This window comes from Limulus polyphemus, unplaced genomic scaffold, assembly GCF_000517525.1.
Source record: "Limulus polyphemus unplaced genomic scaffold, Limulus_polyphemus-2.1.2 Scaffold362, whole genome shotgun sequence".
NCBI classification, from domain to species: Eukaryota; Metazoa; Arthropoda; class Merostomata; order Xiphosura; family Limulidae; genus Limulus; species Limulus polyphemus.
In genome coordinates this window covers 66,844-92,783 of record NW_013665972.1, presented here as the reverse complement: position 1 = coordinate 92,783, position 25,940 = coordinate 66,844, and the positions used below count along the sequence as shown (strand labels likewise).

The window sequence follows — 25,940 nt, the reverse complement described above, 5'->3', positions numbered from 1 at the left end:
CAAAGCCAAGTGATTTCTTTAATCAGGGCATTAACAACCTGTCTGAAAGATGGAAAAGCATCATCGATAAGAATGAAGAATATTTCATTCAATAAATGTTTTGTTTTGATACATAAGCTGTTCGGATTTTTTTCATTGAAAAAAGCGACATTAATTTCTTGACGACCTAATAGTTTACCACAGGTTCAAATTAACATGCATGTAATTGTATAGTAATGTAAGTTTATGTGAGATACTGCTTACCTATTACTGAGAATGGTAAACCTATTAATTGGAGAGAGTAACTCCACCCAAGTCATGATAAACGACTTACAACACCAGATGGAATAATTAGACTTACAGCTCCATCTGGAAGTTCTGCCAAGATGCAAACAGCAGTCAGATTTGCTTTACTTTATTTAAGCTGGTAAAAAAAATGCGGTAGTGTTTTATTTTTTATTTTTCCTTAACTTTCTCACATAGACCCAGTATACATTCCGAGCTCACCAGTTTGAGAACCATTGATACATGAGCTACGCGACCAGGTCAAGGTTCACACATAGCAGTCCCAAATTGAGAGTTGTTGACAGAGTGAAGGAACCAGTCAGCAGTACCCACTGCCATGCTACTCTTAACCGAATGATGGGTTTAACTCTCACGATTACAACGTTCACATGGCTGAAAGTGCGAACGTGTTCGGCGATATGTAGCAGGTTTGTAGCTTAGACCTTTACATTCGTAACTCGGCACACGCTAACAACTAGGCCACCTTACAATGTAGAGTTACATTTGGCAATAAAGTGTAGAATTAAGTCATATGGAAAACATATTTTTTTCACTGTGGGGTGGAAACTGTAAAGACATTTGCTTTCTAGTGTGACTAAAACGGTTATTTTATTTTACTTACCACTAAGCCCCTCAGTGGCACAGCGGTATGTCTGTGTCTTACAACGCTAGAAACCGGGTTTCGATACCCGTGGCGGGCAGAACACACATAGCCCATTGAGTAGCTTTGTGTTTAATTGCAAATAAACTTACCAATAAACTTGATCATCTGCACCGTCTTAGAGCAATAAATACAACCGAGCATTTAATTCGCCAAAGTTCAGTCTAGATTTAGTGTTTTCTCTATGATATTCACATACCAACTTCTCTTTCAGCCTTCTCTTAACTTCGCCCAGATCTCTTAACCAGGGATTTTGATTTAATTTTGGAAAGAAATATTTTCAGACCGATGATATCGAAGACGTCATGCTTACGAAATCGAGAAATGTTATGAAATGTCATTTTGAAGCGTACAAAATTTATGAAATCAAAACTACTCATGATATATAGATAAAGTATATAAAATCAGAGGTAAGCTATATAACATTCAAAATATTTATGATTTAAGTGAAAAGTAAATGAAGTCGATAGAATTCATACATTAACTACAAAGTATGTGAATTTAAAACAACTAATGACATATTATGCATGAAAACATACTTGTACATAAATCAAAATTACTCGTGATTTACCTAGGAAGTTGACATTAATCGACCAACTTCCTTTTAAGTACAAATTGGAGTAAGTTATGTTTCAAACGTACTGTAATCATTATGGTCTGAAAAAGGAACAGATTAAAAACTCACATTGAAAGCTTTTAGCCTGTCAGGGTCGTACTTATTTGTATCAATCTTGTCTGAGTCGTCATCGTCATCTTCATCATCTTCATCTTTTGTAGTGAGCAAAGTGTCGTCATTTTCTATCGATGTTTCCTGTTGAACAGCGCCATTACAGGGATTCTATAGAAATACAATGCACCATAATCAAATTAATTACAATAAAATACCATACAATATAGAAAATATTAATCGGTAAATATATATATATATTTTCCTTATGAAATCCATTCATTATTAATTTTATAGTTTAAGACTATTGAGTTAAGAGTAATAACCAATTTCCACATTTATTTTTAACTGAAAGTGTGATCCTCTGGTAAGTTTATAGGCTAACAACGCTAAACTTCGGAGCTTTATTCTCCGCAAGGACACAGCTCAGATAGCTTATTCTATGAGTTTGTGCTAAAACAAGCAAACAACCAAATTGAAAGTGAATTCCAAGTGCTTTAGCTTACTTTTTTAACTTAGCAATTTTTCATCTTAGCGCTTTTAATGGTTTAACAGGCACATTATCATGGAATCATTAAAGAGTTCTGTGAAATGTTAGCTTTTTTTCTGACTTAGCCTTTTAGGATGCTTCAGAATTATATAGGAAACAGTTAATATGAATATTCGTTAAATACGGCACTAAATTGAGTTATAGATAACGAGACAGAAGTTAACTTAATACGTAGTTGCTTTGTTCACTTTGGCCATTAGAAGCGCAACACTATAGAGTTGTAAGTTAGGAATATTTTTCTCTTTTTTTCAGAAAAATTAAAAATTAACTTTTAACGATACACGAGAAATCTGTAGCGGGTTATTAGTTACGAATGAAACTTATAGTTATTTTATTCCACTGTTGTTCGTTTTAAGTTGAATAAAACAACTTTTTTTTCACTGTATAAATACGCTAATTTAAGAAGATTAAAACAACTTTAATTATCTCCACTCTAAAATTAGCCCCAAATTTAAGGAACATTACAGCTGGTTTTAAAATTTCATTAGTCAACAAGACTAACGCATGTCGTTATAGTTTCGTATTCGTCTCAGACTCAGATAATCACAGAAAATATACCGCCACCTATTAGCAGTCAGTAAAAGTAAATCTTAGTAAACGGTAACTAATGATCGTGTTATTTCCTCTTTCCTAAATGTGTTTGCTTGTTTTCTTATGATGATTTATGATTTTTTTTTCCGAAATTGGTACATTTTATGCCAAAGGAAGACTTAGAAAGTGCTTAAGTATTTTGTCTGTAAACCCGACATACTCTGCTGAGTCGACTCAGCCTTATTCTTAGACTGAATTCGAGGATTCATGGGACACGTCCTGTTGCTACAAAAACACGCTCCGCACTTTGGAGCTTGTAGTATAAGATTGACCAACAAATCCCATATTCTGTCAGAAAAAAAAACTATCCAATCAATGGTCAGTAGGTGCTTTCTCTAGCTACTTTCCCCATAGTCTATCAGTTCAAACTTACAGACGGCTGTAGGCAGATAATCTTCGTGTAGCTTTGCCTGAAGTTCAGAAACAAACTCTGTTCTTCAGCAGGATTAGATACGTTGGTAACCTAAGTCACTCGAAGCTAAGGGTATTTTTCGACCAATTAGAGTTGAATATTTGTCCATGAGAGTAAGAAATAACTCGGAATTAACAGATGAATCCACCTAATGAATCTCTGTTGTCATAATGGTTTGATACGAAAAAAACAAAAAACGCTAGTATGCAGTTGTTCAATTTCAAAGCAAGATAGGATAAGTTTTTGTTTTACAATATTATTTAATACCTCATATTGTGCACATTTTTATTTGACATATATTTAATCTTTCTAAGTTGTGTTTTGTTAAGATAAGTTCTTAATTATCTATTTTTCGTAGAAAATTAAATATATATAGTCATTTTTGTACACTACAACAAACTTACGGCACTTGCTCGTCTTCACGCCCTAGGAAATATTAAGAAACATCACGTTAGGCTTCGATTATTTTGATAAACAATCACATTTAGTCAGTCTATATGAGTGTTTCCAATGATATTATTGTCATACATATATACTGACGCCGAGGCCTACGCCCTAAATATAATCGTATCACTGGCATACTGGTAAAGCTGAATAAAATAATTGGCATTTTTGGCATCACGATTCGGCTTATCGTAAGTTTTTTTAAGCAGTGAAATTCAGCCCAGGTTTTTACTTGTCACATAACAGTATACCACTTAATATTTTTATGGTTAGAAGCGTTGATTCATTCGTAGAGAGATACCATGTTACATACAACCTGCGGGTGGTGAAATTTCGTTGATGCTGTCTAAATGAGTTGAATTGATTTGTATGAATCAAAATGTGTTTCTCGAAAAATAGAAAAATAAAATCATACTCTTGCATTGAAACCAAAGTTCAGAAGAAACACACACACACACACACAATATTAGTTACTTAACATTTATGTATCCTAGGTGAACATTAACTGAAACACATAAAAAATATAATTTATACCGAATTCCTATCATACGAATGATCAGGAGGATATCCTGAAGCAGCATAGTCTCGGGAACTGGAACCTCTGATCATATTGATTGGTTCTACTCCAGACCAATGAACATTCTCGTTTTCTTTCTTTTCATAATTCATGTTGCTATCTTTATCGAGTGGTGCGACACCTTGATTTTCGCCAGAGGGTTCTGATGTATCCATAAGAGTTTCGCTTTGACTGTCAGCTACAATGTAATGAAAATACTTTAGCAGATATTAAGTTTTTGATGGTTATTAACAGTAAATGGAAAACACGACAAAACAAAAAAACATCATCATTATTTAAAAGTAATTATGAATTGTATTTAAAATGTTTTGTAGTATACCAACAAACACTTTTGATAGACTTAGTTGTTTCTGTCATACAATCTCCAGTAAATAATAACTATAATATAGAATAAACCTAGACGTGGCAATCATGCACTTTGTTAGATATGTATACAAATGATAATGATGCGTTAAGAAAACAAACAGGCGATAATGACATATTATAACAAACATACAGAAATGATACAAGTGATAATGGCACACAAAGAGAAATATGCAGATAATAATGATGCATCAAGGGACTTACACGTGTGATAGTGGTAAATCAGGATAATCGCACATGTAATAGCGGGGGAGTTTAAAGAGATTTCTAGAGCATTGTACATATAAAAACGATCAGAAACATAAGACATTTCATTTGTCGTTTCGGCGTATAGTTCTGTATGTATACTTACAGAAGCAGTGTCAGTGATATAATAAGTATAAAGGTGGAAGTAACTAGTTGTTTGACCTTTTAAATATAATACTTTTGTGTGGTTCTGTTGTTTGAATAAGAAAGTGAGATTACTATAAATATGAGATTATGACTATTGAAAAGAAATCGTGAAAGCTAGGAAAATGAATGGTTAGAGATACGAGACTTTCGAAACGTGATTCTTCTTTGATATTTCAGGACAGCACAAAATATAAGCATAGACAGTTTTTTAAGACTAGAATTATCATTTACTGTAAATCATCTAAAAATACATAAATTCAACTAAAATGTTAACACAGAAATAGTATAATTTGTATAAGTATAATTTGACGATATCTGTTATACTATTTGACTAATAGATCGTCTTAACTAATTTAAACACTGCTATTATATATACACATACCTCTTTATACTTATCCATAAACATCACTATCACCTGTGTGATTTTCTGGATTTACCACTATTACATGTGTGATTATCCTGATTTAAAAAGCTCAAGTGTGATCGAAATCAAATTTACAAAAAGAAAATTTTAGTTTTATTTCATACTTTTTTGAGATAAAAGTACATTTAATGGCTATTAGTTGTAGTACTACCATCATAAAATTAGTAATACAAGTAGGTCTCAAGTCATGTTAAAATGAAAGGAATTACAATTTCAAAGGTAACGACTTGGCTGACGCTTGTCTATTCAAAACAGGTCTTTGTTTAATGACCAACTCTTTCAGTCAGTATTTTCTCCCGCTCATATGTATACGTTGTGTTCGATTGTTCACTGAAGCTTAACGTATTCATAAAACACAAATAATAAATATATATATGATCATGTATAATGGATATACTGGTACTTGTAAAATATATAAAGTAAAGAATATACATTACACTGACATTTTTATTGTATGTGCATTGTTTGGATTGTTGCTATGGTCAAGAAATGGTAGTTAATACTTGGGTCGTGGTAGTTTCGTTTACTACTATTTTGCGGATAGGAAGGCCTTTATTCGAAGGCATATTTTTAATAGTGTGTGTGTTCATCCTTGGTTTTCGGGTTTGTTTTTCTTATCGTCTAGTATTTGTGTTAAGTGTTTAGGTAAATAAAAATAACAATAAAAAGTTTTAGAACAATATTATCTCTGATTTGGTTTAGTCAATACTTTTGTCATATTTTTATATAGTACAGATTTTTCATGAGTTAGTGCGGGTGATACTTTCGCCCTCCTTTCATGGTAAAGTTTGTCATTGACTTGGTGTGGGTGATTCTTTCGCCTTTCTTCCTGATGGTAAAATTTATAACTAACTTGGTTTGGGTTATACTTTCGCCCTCCTTTCATGGTAAAGTTTGTCATTGACTTGGTGTGGGTGATTCTTTCGCCTTTCTTCCTGATGGTAAAATTTATAACTAACTTGGTTTGGGTTATACTTTCGCCCTCGTTTCATACGGTAAAGTTTATAACTGATTTGGCATGAGTGATACGTTTGCCCTCATTTCCTGTGGTAAAGTTTACCACTAAATTGGTCTAGTTGATACTTTTGCCCTCTTTTCGGATGGTCATATAGGTTTTAACGAAGATAAATATTTCAATCTACAAATTAGGATTAAAATGAAGTGAAAGCAGTGGAAATAAAACTAGTTACAACACGAAATAATATTTGTAACAAAGTTCAGTTTTTAGGTATAGGCAGATAGTACTAAATACGAAGTTTGATTTTGTAACATAATCTTTTGCTATTTCATAATATCTAAAAGTTTATTTAAGATACAAGGTTGAAAGTACATTTGAATCGGCTGGATTCGCTAACTTCTTTTACATTCTTACATTTGTTAATTCATATGGTACATCACACAGCATTTTTGTCTGAAGCCCAATTTCAATATTCGAATCTAAGGCGACCTTTTCTAATGCCAATACTAAAAAAAAGACAGTTAGTCATTTAAATAGATTTTATTACATGCAGCAGTAATGAAATATTTACAGTCTCTTCTCAAGGTACCACTACACTCTCTAGTACTGCGTGGTAATTACTGTTCTTAGTGCCAATTGAAATTTATTTGTCCTTTACGATGCGGCCCGGCATGGCCAGGTGGTTAGGGCGCTCGATTCACAATCTGAGGGTCACGGGTTCGAATCCCCGTCCCACCCATCATGCTCGCCCTTTCAGCCGTGGGGGCATTATAATGTGACGGTCAATCCACTATTCGTTGGTAAAAGAGTAGCCCAAGAGTTGGCGGTGGGTGGTGATGACTAGCTGCCTTCCCTCTAGTTTTACACCGCTAAATTAGGGACGGCTAGCGCAGATAGCCCTCGTGTAACTTTGCGCGAAATTCTGAAACAAAAACCTTTACGATGAATACATATGTATATCAAAGAAGCCAACTATGTAAATTGGTCAAAATATGGCTGAGTAATTGATCAAAACTTCAAAATTATGTTGTTGTTTTTTGTGAATTTTGACCCTCCATAAAAAGACTCAAAATGGGAAAATCCAACTGTTTTCTATCTCAATATGTTGGACGCATGAAAACTGTTATTTGTACCATGTTTCATCTTGGTTGCTGTAAATATGAACGCATAGAAGCCCAAAATATACCTTTTTGGGGTTGTTTGACTTTTCACCCCGTAAAAGGCATCTGAGCGTATTGGGACAAGGTATAAACCCTACCATTTTTCAAGTCATTTCGCCGAAAAATGATGGAATGGAGGTCGACTGAAAAGTTTTTGGAAGAAGAAGAATGAAAGAAAGAATAATAAATTATAGAAGATTAATTAATATATCTTTTACACTAATTTTGATGCTGTTAGTATACTATCCCAACACGTGAATCAATATGTCACCTCAATATATCAACAAAAGCTTTTTGTATTTTGTATATTATCACAATTTCCACATTAAACAGATCACCTGAATAGATCTACAAGTTAGTTGTTGTTCGAGAAACATAGTTCACAAAAGGTCATAATCGGAAAGGTTTTCACTTTTAGAAATCTTGCCCTAAATATTGTGTTTTGATTAAGTTTCGAGACACGCAAGATGTCCGATAAAAAAGAACCGTCATGAATTTCTTTGTTGTTTAAATATTACCACAACACATTGGTTTAATAGAACCTTTTTTGAACAAATCTGTAACAGTTTCTTTGTTATTTGTATAGTCGCAAAATGTGAATTCAAAAATCATTTGAACATATCTACACCAGGAGTTTGTATGCTATTTTATACATTATTACAATACGTGAATTTAATAAATAGCTGAATATATTTACAACATTTCCCTGTTCTTTATTTATTTCACAACACGCGAATTAAATAGTCCATATCAATAGATCTACAACAGATTTTATGTTGTTTTTATATTATCACAACTCGTGAATTAAACAGAACATGTTTATATTTATAACAACAGTTTCTTTGTATATTATCATGACATATCACAAGTTTTAATGGTGTTCATACATTGTATATGAAACAGATCACCTGAATATTTATATTACAGTTTCATGTTGTTTATAATATATCACTCTATGTTTAATGAAATATTATTCTGTAATAGAATATATATATATATGCTGTATTTATATAGTACATATTTAAAGTATCTTCTACTCACCATCATAACTGTCTCCGGTCTTATTTTGCTTTCCTACATTTTCGTTAGATGGAGTTTCTGTTGTACTCTCACACTCAATGTTCGCTTCTACTTGCTGTAAAAGTTAAGAGCAATATGCTTTTTTAGATAATATAATAATTATTCAGAAGATGGAATTATGAATCAAGACACGATATGCTGATTAATTAGATGCAAATTTCTTGTGCATATGCTTCTTAAACCCTGACTTTAGACACGAAATCTGTCTTTGCATGCATACGAACCAGATAATCAAAAGTCAAGTTATTGATTATGAGATTTTAATAGTGGTATTAAAAAATTTTCAATGTTCCATTTTAGTGAAATTCACGAGACACCAGTACTTGCGTTGTCTTGAGCATTGCTGGTAAAGCGTTTGAAAATGTAAGTTCATTAGCTTTAAACGCATCATAATATTCATATTCTATTTATCTAAGGATGCATGAACTTATGGCTTAAAACTGTTTCCCAAACATATAGACGCCAACAACTTGTATTTCTAGGTAATAGATTACAACACTTTGGCTCACAAGTATGGCTGTCTAGGTAAGGTCCGCACTGCTGGCAGTGGGATTACTACCTGGTGGAAAAAGGATTATTCTCCAGTACTCCTTCTACAAGCTAAACGACTGTACTCAAACCTATTGGACAGGATAGCTAATAATCCCTAGTGAGATAAACGACCGTTGACATTCGAAACAGTACAAAACAAAACCAAAAAAACCATCACAGGGATCGAAACAGGAATTTTAGCGTTATAAGTATTCAAGCTTACTGCTGAGCCACAGTAACACAATACACTTCTAAAACTATGATTCAAATCTAAAGAAAGTTCAGTGTTACCCAACAAATGCATATATAGATGAATTTATAACATATACATATTAACTAATTTATAAGTATTGGACGTTAGTAATCGAACACAAACAAGGGTAAGATGTATACATTTGTTCTGTATATTCAATTTTAAAAATCTTTCTTACAAGAGGAAATTTGAATTATTCGTAACGATTGAAACAAATTAACAGGTTTTTAAAGTACAAACACAAACTGAAAATTTTAATAAAACAGACAATTATAATACTGTTTTATAGCTAACAGGAAATACTTAAAAACTATCACAAGTAATGAAGAAAGTAAACTCTCAATTATATGAACAGCAAAATGAGGGTTCTAATTTCTTATGACGTTTTCCTGTGAAAACAGTTGTTATTATTTTCTTATGTAGACATTTACGAAAAAAAACTGTGAAAAATAACAACAATATCGAGTAAGAATTAAAGGTATAAAAGCTTCAAGACTGATGAACACATCAGTAAATTTAGAAGTAATCCATACTCTTTCACACAGAACATTCAAAGTTTATCAAGTAACGACCACTGTCTGCTAGTAAAGTACAAAAAGTGGAGATGTGCATTTCAAAATATTTCTCCTTAATGCATTAAACGAGGCTCGTATTTCGAAGCTTTATATTTAAGTGTTTATATATGCTTGTTGAACCGTTTTATTTAAAATATTTCGAAAGCTTTTGATTGAAGAACAAGCTACAATAGTAAAAAATAATATATTTTAATATATTCAAAATGGAAGATGATATATAATGTGAACATTGTTCCTTAAAGGTGGGTAGTAAAGTTCATTCTATAGTTCATTCTCTCTTTTTTCAGCTATCCTTTCTTTAAGATCCATTCGCAAATGTGGTTATTCTTGTTTGCGCTAAGATTCCAATAAACTTTGTCTTAAAATCATCTTTCCCTTTAGGTCTATTATGTCTACAAATAATTTTGCCCATCTTTTCTGTATAATTGTCTCCCAAAAATCTCGCCTTTTTTCCTGTTACTCTTGCCTATAGATATTCTTGCATATTTCTTGCCATTGTCATCAGATTACATCCTTTCCTTCTAATTATCTTTAAATCACCTCAGTAATCTACGGTCGAATTCTTCTCCTGATCACACTGTCATGTTACATCCACTTTTGTCTTCAGATAACCCCACCCCTTCGGGATATCTTTTACTTCATAAATTCTCACCTCCTTCTAGCTACCCTTTTCTCCAGATCACGAAACACCATTTTTGTTATCGATGTTTCCAGATTGCCTCAGTCACTACAACTTATAATTTTCTTCAAGCCATTCAAACCATTTGCATGTCTACAGAGTACATCATTTCTTCAAATGATCTTTCTTTCAAGATAGCCTTGTAGCCTTTGCATTATTGTCCATACAATATTAAAGTTTTTCCAAAATCAGTCAAGACGGACAAGACCTGATTGGATTAATTTACCTATATAGATTATTTTTTCATTTCTAACGGTTGGTGTTATAATTTTTTCATTTTACTTTGTTGTTTCAAAAAATTTCAAAGTTTCAAAAAATTGTCTTTAAGTATTATACAGTTTAACCTACAAGTAGCTGTATTCGTATCCAAAAATATATAATGAAAATATATTATTGTTTATCAAAGGCGACAACACAGTGATGTCGCAAACCTTTTGTGTTTCATGTTATAAACACACGACATGTTAAATGTATTACTATATAATTTGGATGGGGAAATCTCTTCTAATTAGTTGTTGTTTTTTCCGGTGCAAGATATAAACATAGCAAACCTTTAAATCAACATGTGAGGTTTGGTAATAATCGGTCCAAAAGTTTACCTTCTCAATAAATCCCTGAACCATTTAGTGGTTTTTCCCTGCCTATTACACAGAAAATGATATACCTAGTTAGTAACCGTACAGACAGCAACTTAAGAAGTATAAAAAATCACTGTTTACAATGCTAGTACTATCACAAACCGAAGCGATTTCATTGGTGATAGAGAGCAATGTTTTCCTCAACAGTCTAAAGTACTTGTAATGTGGCAGTAAATTATAATAGTTTATTATTTAGACTACTTTTTTTAGGCAAACAAAAAACAACAATATGTCATCTTGAACGATTACTTGTGCTCACTTTTTTCGTCAGTTTTGTAATATTCAAAAGCCCACGAGCTTAACTATACGACGTAGTAGTTTTCCCGCAAAAAGCTAGCGAAATGAAAAAGCTCTTAGAGTTGCTATGGTAACCAGAAAATACCAAAACACGCTCAATGATAAAAAAAGTACATTATTCTGCACGGTCTGGGTGGTGTTTGTGTTTCAGGAGTATACAATAAATCACTAAATCTCATGATCGGAATTACATTGTGAATTTCAAGATTTTTTATATAAAGGAATAACGCAAGGCTTACATGTATATGTATTATACCAATAGTAAGATATCCAAGCCCCTACAGAAATTCTAATTCGAGTAACAACTTATTTTTCCCTTTTTTGTCTTTACGAAAAATGGTGTTAACAATTGAAATGAGAAAGACCAATGCTAAGCTCAAATAACGTTACACACAATGTATTTATCTTAGTACCGCCGAACCTAAAGCTAAGCACGTAATAATTTTGTAATACAGTACGTGTTATCTTACAAAGATACTATACTAAGGCTGATTTCACATTTCTTTGAATAGCAGCTGCACAAAAAAGCACATAGTTTGAAATACCAGGAAATGCTCGCGGTACCATCTTCCGAAAGATGGTACCACGAACATTTCCAATTTATATTCCAATTTAAAAGGCATGTGAAAACAAAAACATAATAATCGATAATCTTGCTAATTAAAATAAATCTATTGGCCAAATAATCCTGTATGGATAACCAAATTAAAATAGCAATTTGAGGCTGACTATTATTTGATAGCTTAATACAGAATACGCCCAAAACGAAATCTTTAATGCGAAGTTTTGGTATTGAATTACCACATTTAATGAATACGGTTGGTTTCATTTGTGCTAGAATAAATTATACAGTATGAAAAGAGAAAAATGGGTGATACGGTTAACGCCGTGTTGTTGTTTTCTTTGTTGAAATGTTATGCTACAAACGCTTGTTTTATATGAAGTTTTTGATTAACTTTTTATTTCTTTGAAACAAAATTAAACTTTAACTGAGATCAAAATGTATTACTTGTGTTCATTACAATAAAGTAATATTATCTTTACAAACATTTAAGTGATTTTTACGCAATGAAACATGACATATATATTAGTAAAGCTATAAGATTGTGCAGATCAGATCCCTTTGTTAAATAGCGTCAATTAGATGGTGAACTATTTTCTTACTTTTCAGGTTTTTCGTGGGTTATACCAAAATATGTCAAAAAACGAACTTAGATAAGTTAGTCTTATCATACAGTATTGTACTTCATTTCGAGGCTTTGTTTTTGACACGTTTTTGTTGAGAACAAATCAAACTAGTGTGCAAGAAATGTACTTGAATATTTTAAAGAGACAACAATACCACTCTTTCCCCACGTCTTGAAATTCTTCTTGTTATGGCGTTCTTGTCAATTCTCATTTTGTTTGTACGCTTAATACAAAACAGTGAATCACGCGTTGTAATGCCAGTTGCCAGGAGACCCCTAACCGGCGTGATAGCGGGCCGTTTTCGTAGAAAATCCTTATGCCCAGAGCACGCGTTTCCATGGAAACGGTGTCAAGGTAAAGCACCCCCTTAGAAGACGCCCTCTCTGTCAGGAACACGCCAAATTACACTGATGTGGCCTTTCCACTACTGCGCTCGCTCGTACCACAAACACATGTGTACCCTGTAGAAAGGGCTTCACTGCACGACAAATGTGTATGGCAGGGTCGGCCAGAACCAAGGTGCTTTAGAAAGGGGTGGTGGAATACCATTTCAAAAAACTGTGCTCTACATATTTCCATTATAAAATAAAATAAAAAATCTTTTCAAACCTCTTTTAGATTTATCTGGGAAAATAAAAACTGTGACTATAAAAATAATTTTGAAGGTTCCCATTATGTTATTAAGGAAAAAAAAAAGCTGTAAGCACTGCTATATCTGAAAATAAACCATCGTATACAGGTAAATTGTTCTATTTTAGAGATGTGGTAAATTAATATTTGTGTTAAAAACAACAGGTATTCAGTATATTCGAGTTAGAAAAATGTTTATTAAAAGTAACCGAGAACGGATATATTCATTCAGGAGTTTACGGAACACGAAAATATTAGTTTTAAAATTCAAAGCAATAGCATTGTAAACAAAGTAAAATATACTGACGAGAGAAATAACTCTGCAAGGTTTTTCTTCATGTAAGAAAATGAATATACATTAAATACTGTGAGCTTTATTCTTCTTTCGATACCGTTTAACACCTAACATATCGTATTATACTTAAACAAGAACAAAGAAAAGATGGAAAAGTTTGTACAATGTTTGGTCATATTTTATTGAATATATTTTAGTTACGAAAGGTTCTTCGGATTACCCGAAATGTAACTAATAACTTAAAACTATTTTTACTTCCACAGTTCAAGTGTTTTACTTCACAATCACATCATGTAAAATATAATATAAAATATTTTATATTAATTAGTGTGCTGTAAGGTAGGTTGTTTAGTTAATAAAACAAGAGTGCAATACAAGTAATTAATTACGGTAAGGTTGTGCTGATCGGATATCAGTTTTTGTCATGGTTAGTAGCCCATACACTCACCTAATTATAATTATTAATTAATCAAATACGCGATTAGACACACGGTTAATACAAAAGATTGTTGTTGTTTTTCTACGCGTATTCACCTTATCATGAATTCTATACCCTTATGGTAATATGATTGACTACAGCTTTTCCACAAATACAAAACATAAGTGGCCTATATTTACAGCCTAAAAAACTCGGGCAATTAGATGAAGAATAAAGTATATAATCTTACGAAATAAGGAGTATATTTTAATACCAATTACATCACTATCCAATAAATATTTAAGCACATAAAGACAAATAACTTACCACAATCATCTTTACGAAATTATTTGCTACATTCAATAATGCATTCTAATAAATGACTATTTTCACACTTGTGAAACTAAGCAATGTATATAAAGCGTATATTTTTATAAAATATTTTATATGTTATTTACTTATAAGATTATTTTTAATTCATTTTCGGGAAGAATATGGTAAACAAGTTAACTATAGGATTGAGAATGAGTTGCAAAACTATCTGTAAAAGATAAAGTGGAATAAGCGAAGTGCGATTAAAGTGAAAACTTCAGTAAAAGTGAAAAGAAGAAGAAACTAGCTATAAGATTGAAAGAGGAGTTAAAACCTTACATTAAGAGTAAAAGGTGGATAAAAAAATTATTGTAGGAGTGAAAATGGGAATGGTGAATTGAATGTTATAATTATAGTAGCGTGAGAAAATTTACTGTCTGAAAAAGTGACGTTTTTGTAAAAGTGAAAGTGTGGTGTTAGGCTTAACTGTACGAGTGAAAATAAAGGGAACATATTTTCTGTAAGAGTGAAAGTGATCTAAACAAAAAGTACTGAAAGAGTATAAAGGGATGTCAAGAACTTACGCTAACAGCAAAATGTGGAGTGGAATAACTTATTGTCAGAGTAAACATGTAATGAAATAACATATTGTAAGAGTGAAAATGAGGTGAGAAATTTACTTTAAGAGACTAAGTGAAAATGAGGTTAAAACATATACTGTGAAAGGGAAAGGGAATGAAAATGTGAAAATAAAATGTGATAACAAGGACTTACTGTAAGACTAGAAGTATTAGTAAATCTATGTGTTACAAGAGCGAAATACTTAAATACTATTTTAAGATGTTGTCAAGTACTTATCATAAAAATTAAAAAGGGATGGCAGATATTTAGTATAGGTCTGAAAGTGTAGTAAAACCTCTCCATACAATGAAAATGGGATGTATTTTTTTTTTTTTTTTGCAAAAACGAAAGTGGTGTAATCGATTTTACTATAAGAGTGAAAGTGGAGTAAAATAGCTGTTGGTGTGAATAAGAATGAAAAATATTTCTTGAAATTAAAAATGTGGTGAATACATGTAAACGTGAAAATGGAATGCAGAGAGAGAGATCTTCACTTCATTTTCAGTTTTATAGCAAGCTAAGTTCTTAAAGAGGAATGAACGAATTTTTATAAAAATTATGAAAAATTACTGTAATTGTAAAAGAAGGGTGAAAAACATTTTTTTGGGGAATAAAAATGAAGTAAACAAAAAAGTGAAAGCAGAATGAAAGAAATTAGTACAAGATTAAAATTGGGGTTAAAGCCTTACTGTATTAGTAATAATGGTGTCAATGATTTACCCAAACAGTGAAAGTAGAATAAAAGCTCATCATAAAATAAAGCAATTTTTTTAAATTCGATTATTTGACAACATGTATAAGAGCAGGAAAATATTTCACATATGGATGGCTATATTTAGTCTTAGTTATTAGTTTAACAGTTTTACTACTGGCGTATTATTATGTAATATAAAATTATTATAAGTTTGTTTGTTTTTAAATCAGGCTTTGGATATTTTTTTTGTAAACATAATGTATACTTTTTGTTTATTCTTTTGAAATTATGTTTAATATAGATTTTCCCTATTCAAAAGTACAACTGTGAAAATATTGATGAGTTTGAAGCAACAGCTCGAAGTCTTTTTTCTTATCGACTACTTGTTTCAATGTATATCTATTACTGTACATAAAAACCGTAAAACTAATACAAAATCTAAGAGTAGTTTATTATTATTAACATAACATAAAACATAAAACTAACATAAAAGTAAATAAATCATATTGTAATTTAAATATTTTGCTGATAAGTGATGCAAGTTTCAAGACAAAAGTAATAATATTTTACTATATAAAAACAAAAACTTTTTACAGTAAGATATCAAATTCATTTCACGACAGGAAGCGATATTTTTGGGGTTTAAAAACATAAAATAACAGAAAGGAAGGACATAATTTTTCTACCATGTAGATGAAAATGTTCAATTGAAAATGTAAAAAAAATGATTTAAGTAGTTCATCATTTTCCTTTTCTTTCATCTACAAAAAAATGGGTGATCTGTGGAAAGTTCCGGATTACTTATTTTTCTAACGAGAGACCTTGTCGATACTTTCTACAGGGTAAAACGAGTTTAGCTCTGTGATTCTACAGCCCATAGCTAATTAACTAACAATATATGTTTTCACACGAACTCGACGTGAGGTCTATGTCTATGGCAGTTATTTTTGTTTAAAGTTAATAGTTTAGGGAAAACTATTAATCACCAAGGGTGTTCGAAGATTAGCAATCATCCTTCACCCAGCTCGAGGTTAAAGATTAGAATTTCGATGAGAGGTCATCATTCTGATGGGCCAAGTGAATTAAAATAATAATAATATAAAAATAAATAAATAATAATAATAATATAAAAATAAATAAATAATAATAATAATATAAAATAACTAATTAATAATAATATAAAATAAATAAATAAATACTAATAATATAAAATAAATAAATTAATAATAATAATAATAAATAATAATAAAATTATTGACTGCATATATATATATACATACATACACGCAGATAATAATGAGGAAAGTGAAGGCGAAGGCGTAGCAGAGGCAGATTGTTCTTGTAGAAAAAAGAAGTTGAGATCGATTGTTGACAATGTGACGTGAGGCGTTTTAAATGCTCCTTTAATATAGTCTGCATTATTGAGATTTAAAAACCTAATAACGATCATTTTATTCCTTTTACTTTACGAATACAGTCTATTTTCAAGTAATTCACTTAATATTTACTAGTTTAGGAAACATGATGTTGGCACACGTGTGTGTACTTCGCGTTAGAGGAATATGTTCTTATAAGGTTTCATATTACGACTTAAACTCAAGATTAACACAAGCATCTATATCTAAGACTTCACTTTTATTTCAAAACCTATCAAACTGTTGATATATTATAAATTTTTCTTCTTACTTCTGAACCACTCTCCACATATATTTCCTCCACATTGATTCCACTGTTAATTGTCAACGTTAAACTGTAGATATATCACACGTACACGTGAGGTTTCTCTTTACTCCTCGTCTTCACGCTTAAGGCATATACAATTCTATATACACTGTTCTGTTCCCCTATAATCTCATTACATATTTTTATACACTACTTTGACGCATATTTTTCAAACTCAAATTGAAGATACAATACATATGCACACCAAATGTTTTATTAGTCTATAACCTCGTGTTACAGACAGTAAGACATTAAATATACCTTGCGTTTCTTGGCTTCTCGCTGCAGAAGTTTGATTTTACTTACGAACTCCAGTTTACTGAGATTTCCAAATATGCTTCTCAATCACAAGCAGAAAAGTAACATATCTGCTTAAACGCACGTTATAGGAAGTTACAAGTTGCAACTGTTATTCAACCTCATGTACAGAAGTTATTATATAAATGTTTTACTCATAGACTACATAAGTTTCTTTATTTCTCCTTATTTATACACTGCAGAGAATTACTTTTCTCCTCAATAACAGATAGCAGAAGTTTTGAATTACTTTAGAATCTAATTACAAAAGTGCATTGTTACTACTTCTTCACAGGCTGTAAAATTTTCTCATTGCTTCTAAAACTTGTTTTGTTTGTTTGTTTTAGGATTTCGCACAAAGCTATACAAGGGCTATCTGCACAAAGTCGTTCTTAATTTTGACTTGCTAGAATAAAGGACAGAAAACTCGTCAACAGCACCCGCTGACAAGTAACTCTTTGACTACGCTTGTCTGACCAAATATCTGGATTCGATTGCCACTCTTATAGGGGATGAGCCAACAGGTCACGTGTTACGAGGGTTTCCTATTATTGCTCAATCTAAAATTCCTCTACCTTTTCTTATTATTCTCGGTTTGGTTTGAATTTCGCGCAAAGCTATCTGCGCTAGCCGTCTCTAATTTAGCAATGTAAGACTAGAGGGAAGGCAACTAGTCATTTTATTAAACGGAACACGCGGTTATCGATAATCAATCCTTAATAGTCACATTTAAAAAAGGAAAATATTATCCAATACTGTGAAAAATTACAATTATACACCATATATAAACTTAGTAACAAGCTTTAAAAGTTTTTATTGTGATATGCTCGTGAAATTCCTTAGTTTCTGAAACAGAAGACGAATTTTTCCCTGGAAAAATCAAACTGTTATATTAATTCGTTTTAAGAGAAATATAAATTATTTTTAAAGAGTAAAACAAATCATGATTTAGTTATGTAAGCAAGAACTATACATGTTATTTTTATATGTATCTTTCGCAACAAGGTATGCTTGTGGATAAAAGCCAGCTATTAGAGAGAAAAAATACCATCCCAGAAACAGTCGCATTATCTTTTACTGTCCACAATACTGGTGAAGCTTTTAGTAGTTCTACTTCAGCGGAATTAATGTACACGGAAAACCTTTGATCATATCGTTTCTATTCGTCACATTAAACCGACGTATCTCTTACATTTGTATCATTATTTTTTTTGGTATTCGTATTTGGACGATGTAAACTTAACAGTACCTGATTGCATTCAATGAAAATTTCAAAAGCCTAAACCTTAAGACATGAACGTTTACCTCTTACCACTAATTTTACGTCAAAGTGTTCTCTCTGCCTTTTTTTCTTCTTCTTTGTTTTATCATATGTGAAGTGACTTATCGCAATTACAAATACAAGTCTTGGGAAGTTTTTCTTTTTAGCAGAACTCCTAAAACCAGTCAACTGAAAAGTTTTAAAGGTGAATTCCCTGGAAAAATTTTGGTTTCCGAGTGAGTTTTATTTTCTCATACTAAACTCATTAATTTTTTTATAAAAAAAATACCATTATTAAACAAATAGTATTGACTTTACGTGGTGGAGCAGCAGTGAAAGCCTAATGCCAGTCCTATGAAACAGATACCATACAACTTTTAGGCAAGCTAAAACCCCATTAATCGAATTTTAGCCGCCAGCTCAGAGGTATCACTCAAACCATGAAAAATGAGAGGTGAAACAACATTTCTCGCTAGGATAATTGAACGTTAAACAGATATCAAGCTTACTATCAGCGAAGTATTGAGGGATTTCCTTTTTTCCTTCACCCATACGAGTCCAAGGAATAAGTATTTCATAAAATATATTAATTTTTGCTATATAAATGGGATTTAACACACTTTTCCTGTATTATTGACAACACATAAAGGTTCGTTGAAATGTGTCAACGAATTAAAACTGAATTTAACCGTTTTTTTTTATCGAAAGAAGGAATCATTAAGCGGATTGATTTTAAGACTATACTGATAATAATTTCACAGCCGAATTTTAAGAAAGTTTTGTTAATAAGGATCCATTTTCAATGGGAATTTCCTTTAAAAATAACCAAAAGCATAAATTGTTTAGAATATTCGTGTGAAGCTCAAAAAAGTTATATCTGGTCTAGCCGTTCTTAATTTTGAAAGCTAAAAAAAGAATATCTAATCTAGCCGTTCTTAATTTTGAAAGCTAAAAAGAATATCTAATCTAGCCGTTCTTAATTTTGAAAGCTAAAAAAAGGAATATCTGATCTAGCCGTTCTTAATTTTGAAAGCTAAAAAAAAGGAATATCTGGTCTAGCCGTTTTTAATTTTGAAAGCTAAAAAAAAAGGAATATCTGGTCTAGCCGTTTTTAATTTTGAAAGCTAAAAAAGGGAATATATGGTCTAATTTTGAACTGATAAACTTGAGTGAAGACAACTAATCAGCATCACCCACCGCCAACTCTTGGGCTACTGTAATCGAAAAGTGGAATTTGACCATCACTTCTATAACACAACAATGTCTCCAAAGTGCAGAGCACAATTTGACGGCAAGGATGCGATCCTTGGATCCTCGATTTAACAGACCGGCACGATAACACCGAGAACATAGGAAAATGGAAAACATTTTTGCGAAGATTGTTTGAAAGAGATGTAAAGATGTTCTTGTGCCTCTAACAACTTAAAAGTATTTTCCATTAAATATTCAATAACTAAAATAACACGATTGTCATCCAGGTACTGAAATTCTACTGGCAGAATGTCTTCATCTACAGTGACTTATCAAGTAGAGTAGCGTGCAAATATACGGGAAAATTCGATAGATGTAACTCCCATTACTTGACGATTTAGTTTTTAGTCAGCGGTAAAGCGTTTTGAAAATGTTTATATTGTACTCATTTTCTGGACGTTTCTTACCAAAATAGAAATACTCGTAAAGAAATAATGAAATAAATGCAAATTGGATAGTCGTAATTTTACGTGAACTTGTCTTTTAATAAGTAAAACACTATTCATTACATGTAATGATCCTGTATATACATACATATATCATCGTTGAACTGTGTATCTCCACCTGGTTAATCGATCATTGAAATTCGGAACTAAAATACAGATTTTGTAACGTTTTACACGTACAGGAACTAATCTTATAAATCTGGTTTAAAGACAATTTATGTTAAAATAACGAACGTTTTATTCAGTGTGATTATGAAGAAAGTTTCGCAGTTCAGCGCGTCATATTTCACAAACGGCATGGAATTAAAAAGGTGAAAATTCACACGGTTGTTAAGCTTATAAAGCTGAAGAAAATGCCAAAATTGTCACGTGTTTCCATCAGGGGCGCTACTGTGATGTCTTTCGCATATTTTCCATGGGTATAAGTGATACTGTCAATCGAAGTGCAGCTCATTCAACCAACAAGAAAGTAAATTAGTGAAATGACATTATACCAAACAATGTAATGCCTGGTCAGCTCTCAGAAAATATCGTATAGTGTATGACATTTGTAGAGGTCCTTGTTCCAATGTTTCTTTGCGCAAGCTCATAGAAACATACAGCAGACAGGTTGTACTGTGAAAAGCCATGCATAGGTATACAACCCACACCTATCGGTGACGTCATCCATGCCATAACCAAACAAATAATCTCAAGTGCAGATGGGCGTACAGAGCAGTGCAAGTTATGTCGGCCAGTGTCTGGATTTGCCAATTTCAACTCTTCGGTCAACTTTGCGAATGTTTCCTTACAAGCTTTATCATGTTCAAGCACCGAAAAAGACGGATTTAACCCAATGTGTTGATTTTGCGTTGCATTTCTTTGCAAGACTAGAAGTCGATGATCAATGGCGCTCCAATATCTTATGGATTGACAAAGTACACTTCACCTTATCTAGAAGAGTCAACATGTACAACTGCATTATCTCGTCTGAAGTTAATTCACGTGTAATATTTCCTACACACCACCATAATGCTAATTTGATGTGGTTTTACAGCTGACTTTGTTATTGGACCGTACGTTTTTGAAGTCTTCAAGTCTGCACAGTTAATGCTGCATGCTATCATACAATGCTCATAACCAATATAATTTCCATGTTGCAGCAATGAAATGTGAAATACACTACGGTTTTCAAGCAGCATGGCGGCCCTCTGTATATTCGTAACCATGTGAAACATGTCTTATGAGAGCAGTTTCAGGAAAGAATCATGGGGGCTACTTGAAGTTAAGCGTGTACCGTGGGAAGCCTCGCACAATTCCAGACCTCAAGGATTGAATTGTTCGGAAAGTGGTCGGTATATCAAATGAGATGCGTGTTGTGACTGTAGGCACATGGATGCAATGTATTCTGGAAACTGAACAATTGCTGTGATTGATGAAACATTAGGCTACGGTGGCGCCTCTGGTGAAAACATGAGATAACTGTTGCATTTGCATCCGCATGATAATCTTAACAACCATACACAATTTAACCTTCCTTTGCCATATAGTTTGTAAGACACAATGCGCTAAATTGCGAACCCTTCTTTATGATAACAGAAATAAGTTGCTCAGTTATAGTTTAATTACATATGCCATAAAAATACAGATTTAACACGAAATTTAAACGTCAAGCTATTACAATGAAGACAGATTAATTTAGAGAATAAAGAATGTTTTCGTTAAACCATTTTGACGTTGAAATAGTTCTACGTAATAAAAAAGACATCTTAATTAGTTAAAAATACAGAATGTAAAAATAAGTTTCAAATCTTTATTACATTAGCCAATAAGAAATAAAAAATCTAAACTCAAAATGATAAAAAAGAGAAATAGTGTGAAGAGCTCACCCCTAAATTTGCAGATTACTCATTTATTGAGGACAAATTAAAATACAACTCTTGCTTTTCAATTTAGATTAATACTTTGGACCACAGATCAATAATGTTTGTTTCTTAGAGCAAAGCCACATTGGGCTATCCGCTGTATCCACCACTGGGAATCGAACCCCGGATTTCAGCGTTGTAAGTCTGTAGACTTACAGCTACAACACTGGGGGGACACAACAAATACGCTAAGCTCTTGTTCATTTTTTGTCTTTTAATATTTAAAGGTCTTCAAGTGGCACGGCGGTATGTCTGCGGACTTACAACGTTAGAAACCAGGTTTCGATACCCGTGGTGGGCAGGGCACAGATAGCCCTTTGTGTAGCTTTGTGTTTAAATAAAAACAAATAATATTTAAAGAACAATTTAAATCAAGATAATATTTATAAACATAATTTTAAGTCTTTAGATTATTATTTCGGTAACTTTCATTAATTATAAAAACGACATTTAGAATATCTTAAATTCATCATTTTCCTTTAAAGGTTACTTATAACCTTTCAATAACTTTTCAATACAGAATACGGGAAAATAAGAAGGTTAGTAGCGAATAAAAATATCTTATTGATTCTTTTTTAGCATCTATACTTATCTGAGATTTCTATTTAGTCAAATCGAAATTTAAAAAACAGGTATAAGACTCAGCTAAATGAACTAGAAAAATAAACATACCTCATCCACAACACACACACACACCCAAACATCTTATCACGGTTCGCACTTTCGGTACGGCATGAACTCATTAGAAGAATATCGAAAAAAAAAATCTGCCCTAATTCGCTTTTATAAGTTCTTAACAGTGTAAATATGTATACTGTTATGTATATAAAACGAAAAAGTTTAAAAAAATATATTTACAAAAGAGAAATTAGAAGAGCAGAGTAAAACGTACCTCCCTTTCGGGATTCAAGGCATCCTCATCCGAAAACCCTAAACTTCTCATACGTTTCAAATATGTGGTGGTAATTGGTAAACTGTAGTCAATGTCGGCCGCTATCTCAGGTGTGGCGCTGCACTCTTCGTGGGAAGGTGATCCAGATTCCGGGGAACTGCTACCGCTGCTATCCCCACGCTCTCTGTTACCTTGGCAACCGCCTTTTCGTCCGTTGTTGTTAGTAGTGCCCTCCGTGGTGAGGTGCATCCGTTTCTGGCAGTCGGCACAGGACATAAGGAAATGTGTAACCGCCTCCCGAGGTAGAAATGCGTACGTCTTGGCAATCTAAGGAGAAAAAAAAAAGGAAAATGATAATAGGATGATGAGCCTCAAGCGGGTGCTGAGCGAAGTCACTGAAAAGAGTCTGATCTCACGGCAAGTCCATGAACTAAAGGGTAGGAGCTAATCTTTCTACCCACGCTGACACGAGGAAGAAGAAAAAACTCAAAACGGCTTATCACCATGACAACGTTCATACCGAGCATTTATATAGATAAATTTATTTTGGCTCACAAAGTAAGTGAGTGATATGACCTACCAAGATTTATTTTTTCCCAAATATACCTTACGTATGACATTTTGGTTACGTATTATCTTGATTAATTGTGAGAAAATAGAATATTTTTTTCATAAAATTAATTGTTTTTATTTTTTCTTCAGCGCTTTCATTTATTGTCTGTTACTTACAAGCTGGGTCGTTACACTATTGCAAGTATTAAGATAAACTACGGTAATTGCCCTGCAGCTGTCTAAAGTCTCTCTCTTTCTTTTTAATCACACAAATGGGAAGATTATGCAAGTTAAATAATATTTACGGTACACAAAGGGCAAGAAAAAAAAGACTTCTAATTCTATGTTTTAGCTTCTGAAACTTTTTTTTTTTCTGTCAGACCGCTTTCCTGCTTCTGTGGTATATGGTACCAGGAAAGTAATAACACTAATATTGTTCTGTTAATTTACAGAGAAAAGGCTGAATCTGGTCACGCTGAAAATGAATTAGTTTGTTAAGTGAAGCTACAATGACTTTAAATATTTGATGATATGACTATGTCTCTATGTGTATATACAACATGCTTACTGATTATACTTTTGAATAACAGATATATAAAAAGTTTACCTCAAAACACTTAGTAATAAAGAACAGTAAATTCTAATTAAAATCTACAAAATATCATATTATCGCTTCTCCCAAGTACCCTTTGTTGACTAACAAAAGCCTTTTACGTTGTTTTCTCTACACTGAATCTTTAACTTTATTATTAGTTCCGCCTCAGCTTTATCAGTAGCAGCATAAGATATCTTTATCATAGCTTTGAAATAATTGGAAATCTTTCATGTTTCATTTTTTAGAACAGTTTTACATGTTAGGTTTTAATTGCCCTATCATATTTTCTTGTCTCCAAATTTTATCTTAATTTGGTGTGCATGACTACATAGATACTGGATGGTCGACTAATATAATGATTGATTATTTGTACTAACCGCTTTATAAGTTCGTTTTTGTCCTGCATGTTTTCCTCCGCGTCCATCCATCTCAACGTGAACACCATAGATAATGTCGAAAAAAATTCTCCACAACAGCGACTTTCTTGTAAACTGTTTCTCCCTTGCCAACACTAGACTGTAAGAAATAACGTAATCTTTAGTTCATAAAATATGTACCATTGTATGTGTTTTTGTGACGAAGAGAGATCAAATTACTTATTTTCTTTATAAAGCAAGTATGGGACTTTCAATGAATAATAAAAAAAAACAATTAAAAGCAGATTGGGCAAGAACGAAATATCTTGTTATTATTGTATTTTTGCCTCATTAGCAAAATTTCCAGTACTTTTACAGCACATTAAAATTGCTGTTTTTTTATGGCTGAAAGCTACTGAAGATTTGGATATGAGGATCGTACAAATGACAGAGTATCGAGTAAATTTCTTAATTGTACATAAAACGCCCTCTAGGTTTTACTGGTGTCCAACAATTTCTTGAATTTTCATTAATCTAAAAGAAAATATTGTGGATACACCAAGGAAAGTAAACTAAAACAGGAAACATAGATTTTAAAAGACCCTTTAAAGTAAAACAAAAAACAAAAACGCGCTTTACATTTTGGAATCGTTGGTGTGTTGCAAGAGAGACGGCCAAGACACACTGTTCAGTCTGACATGAGTAGCTCAAGAGTTTCGCGGTGGGTGTTGTTGATTAGCAGCCTACCCTCTAGTCTATCACTTCAAAACTAATGACGGCTGGTGCAGTTATCCCCCAAAGAATCATTTGTTTGGTTGTAGTTAACCACAAATCTAATGACGGCTGGTGCAGTTATCCCCCAAAGAATCATTTGTTTGGTTGTAGTTAACCACAAAACTAATGACGGCTGGTGCAGTTATCCCCCAAAGAATCATTTGTTTGGTTGTAGTTAACCACAAAACTAATGACGGCTGGTGCAGGTATCCCCC

The 25,940-nt window shown here is 32.5% G+C and overlaps 1 protein-coding gene across 1 annotated transcript in view; it reads right to left on the bottom strand.

Annotated features, from left to right (window-relative positions):
* LOC106457695 (nucleolar protein 4-like) overlaps nucleotides 1–25,940 on the bottom strand; it is a 96,850-nt gene that overhangs the window by 20,732 nt on the left and 50,178 nt on the right. Inside the window, exons 2-6 of the mRNA XM_022383700.1 lie at nucleotides 24,973–25,111; nucleotides 23,449–23,775; nucleotides 8,506–8,599; nucleotides 4,124–4,344; nucleotides 1,611–1,763 (exon numbers count right to left, since the gene is read on the bottom strand). Coding sequence (XP_022239408.1) covers nucleotides 1,611–1,763; nucleotides 4,124–4,344; nucleotides 8,506–8,599; nucleotides 23,449–23,775; nucleotides 24,973–25,111 — 934 coding nt within the window. The remainder of the gene's footprint in view (nucleotides 1–1,610; nucleotides 1,764–4,123; nucleotides 4,345–8,505; nucleotides 8,600–23,448; nucleotides 23,776–24,972; nucleotides 25,112–25,940) is intronic.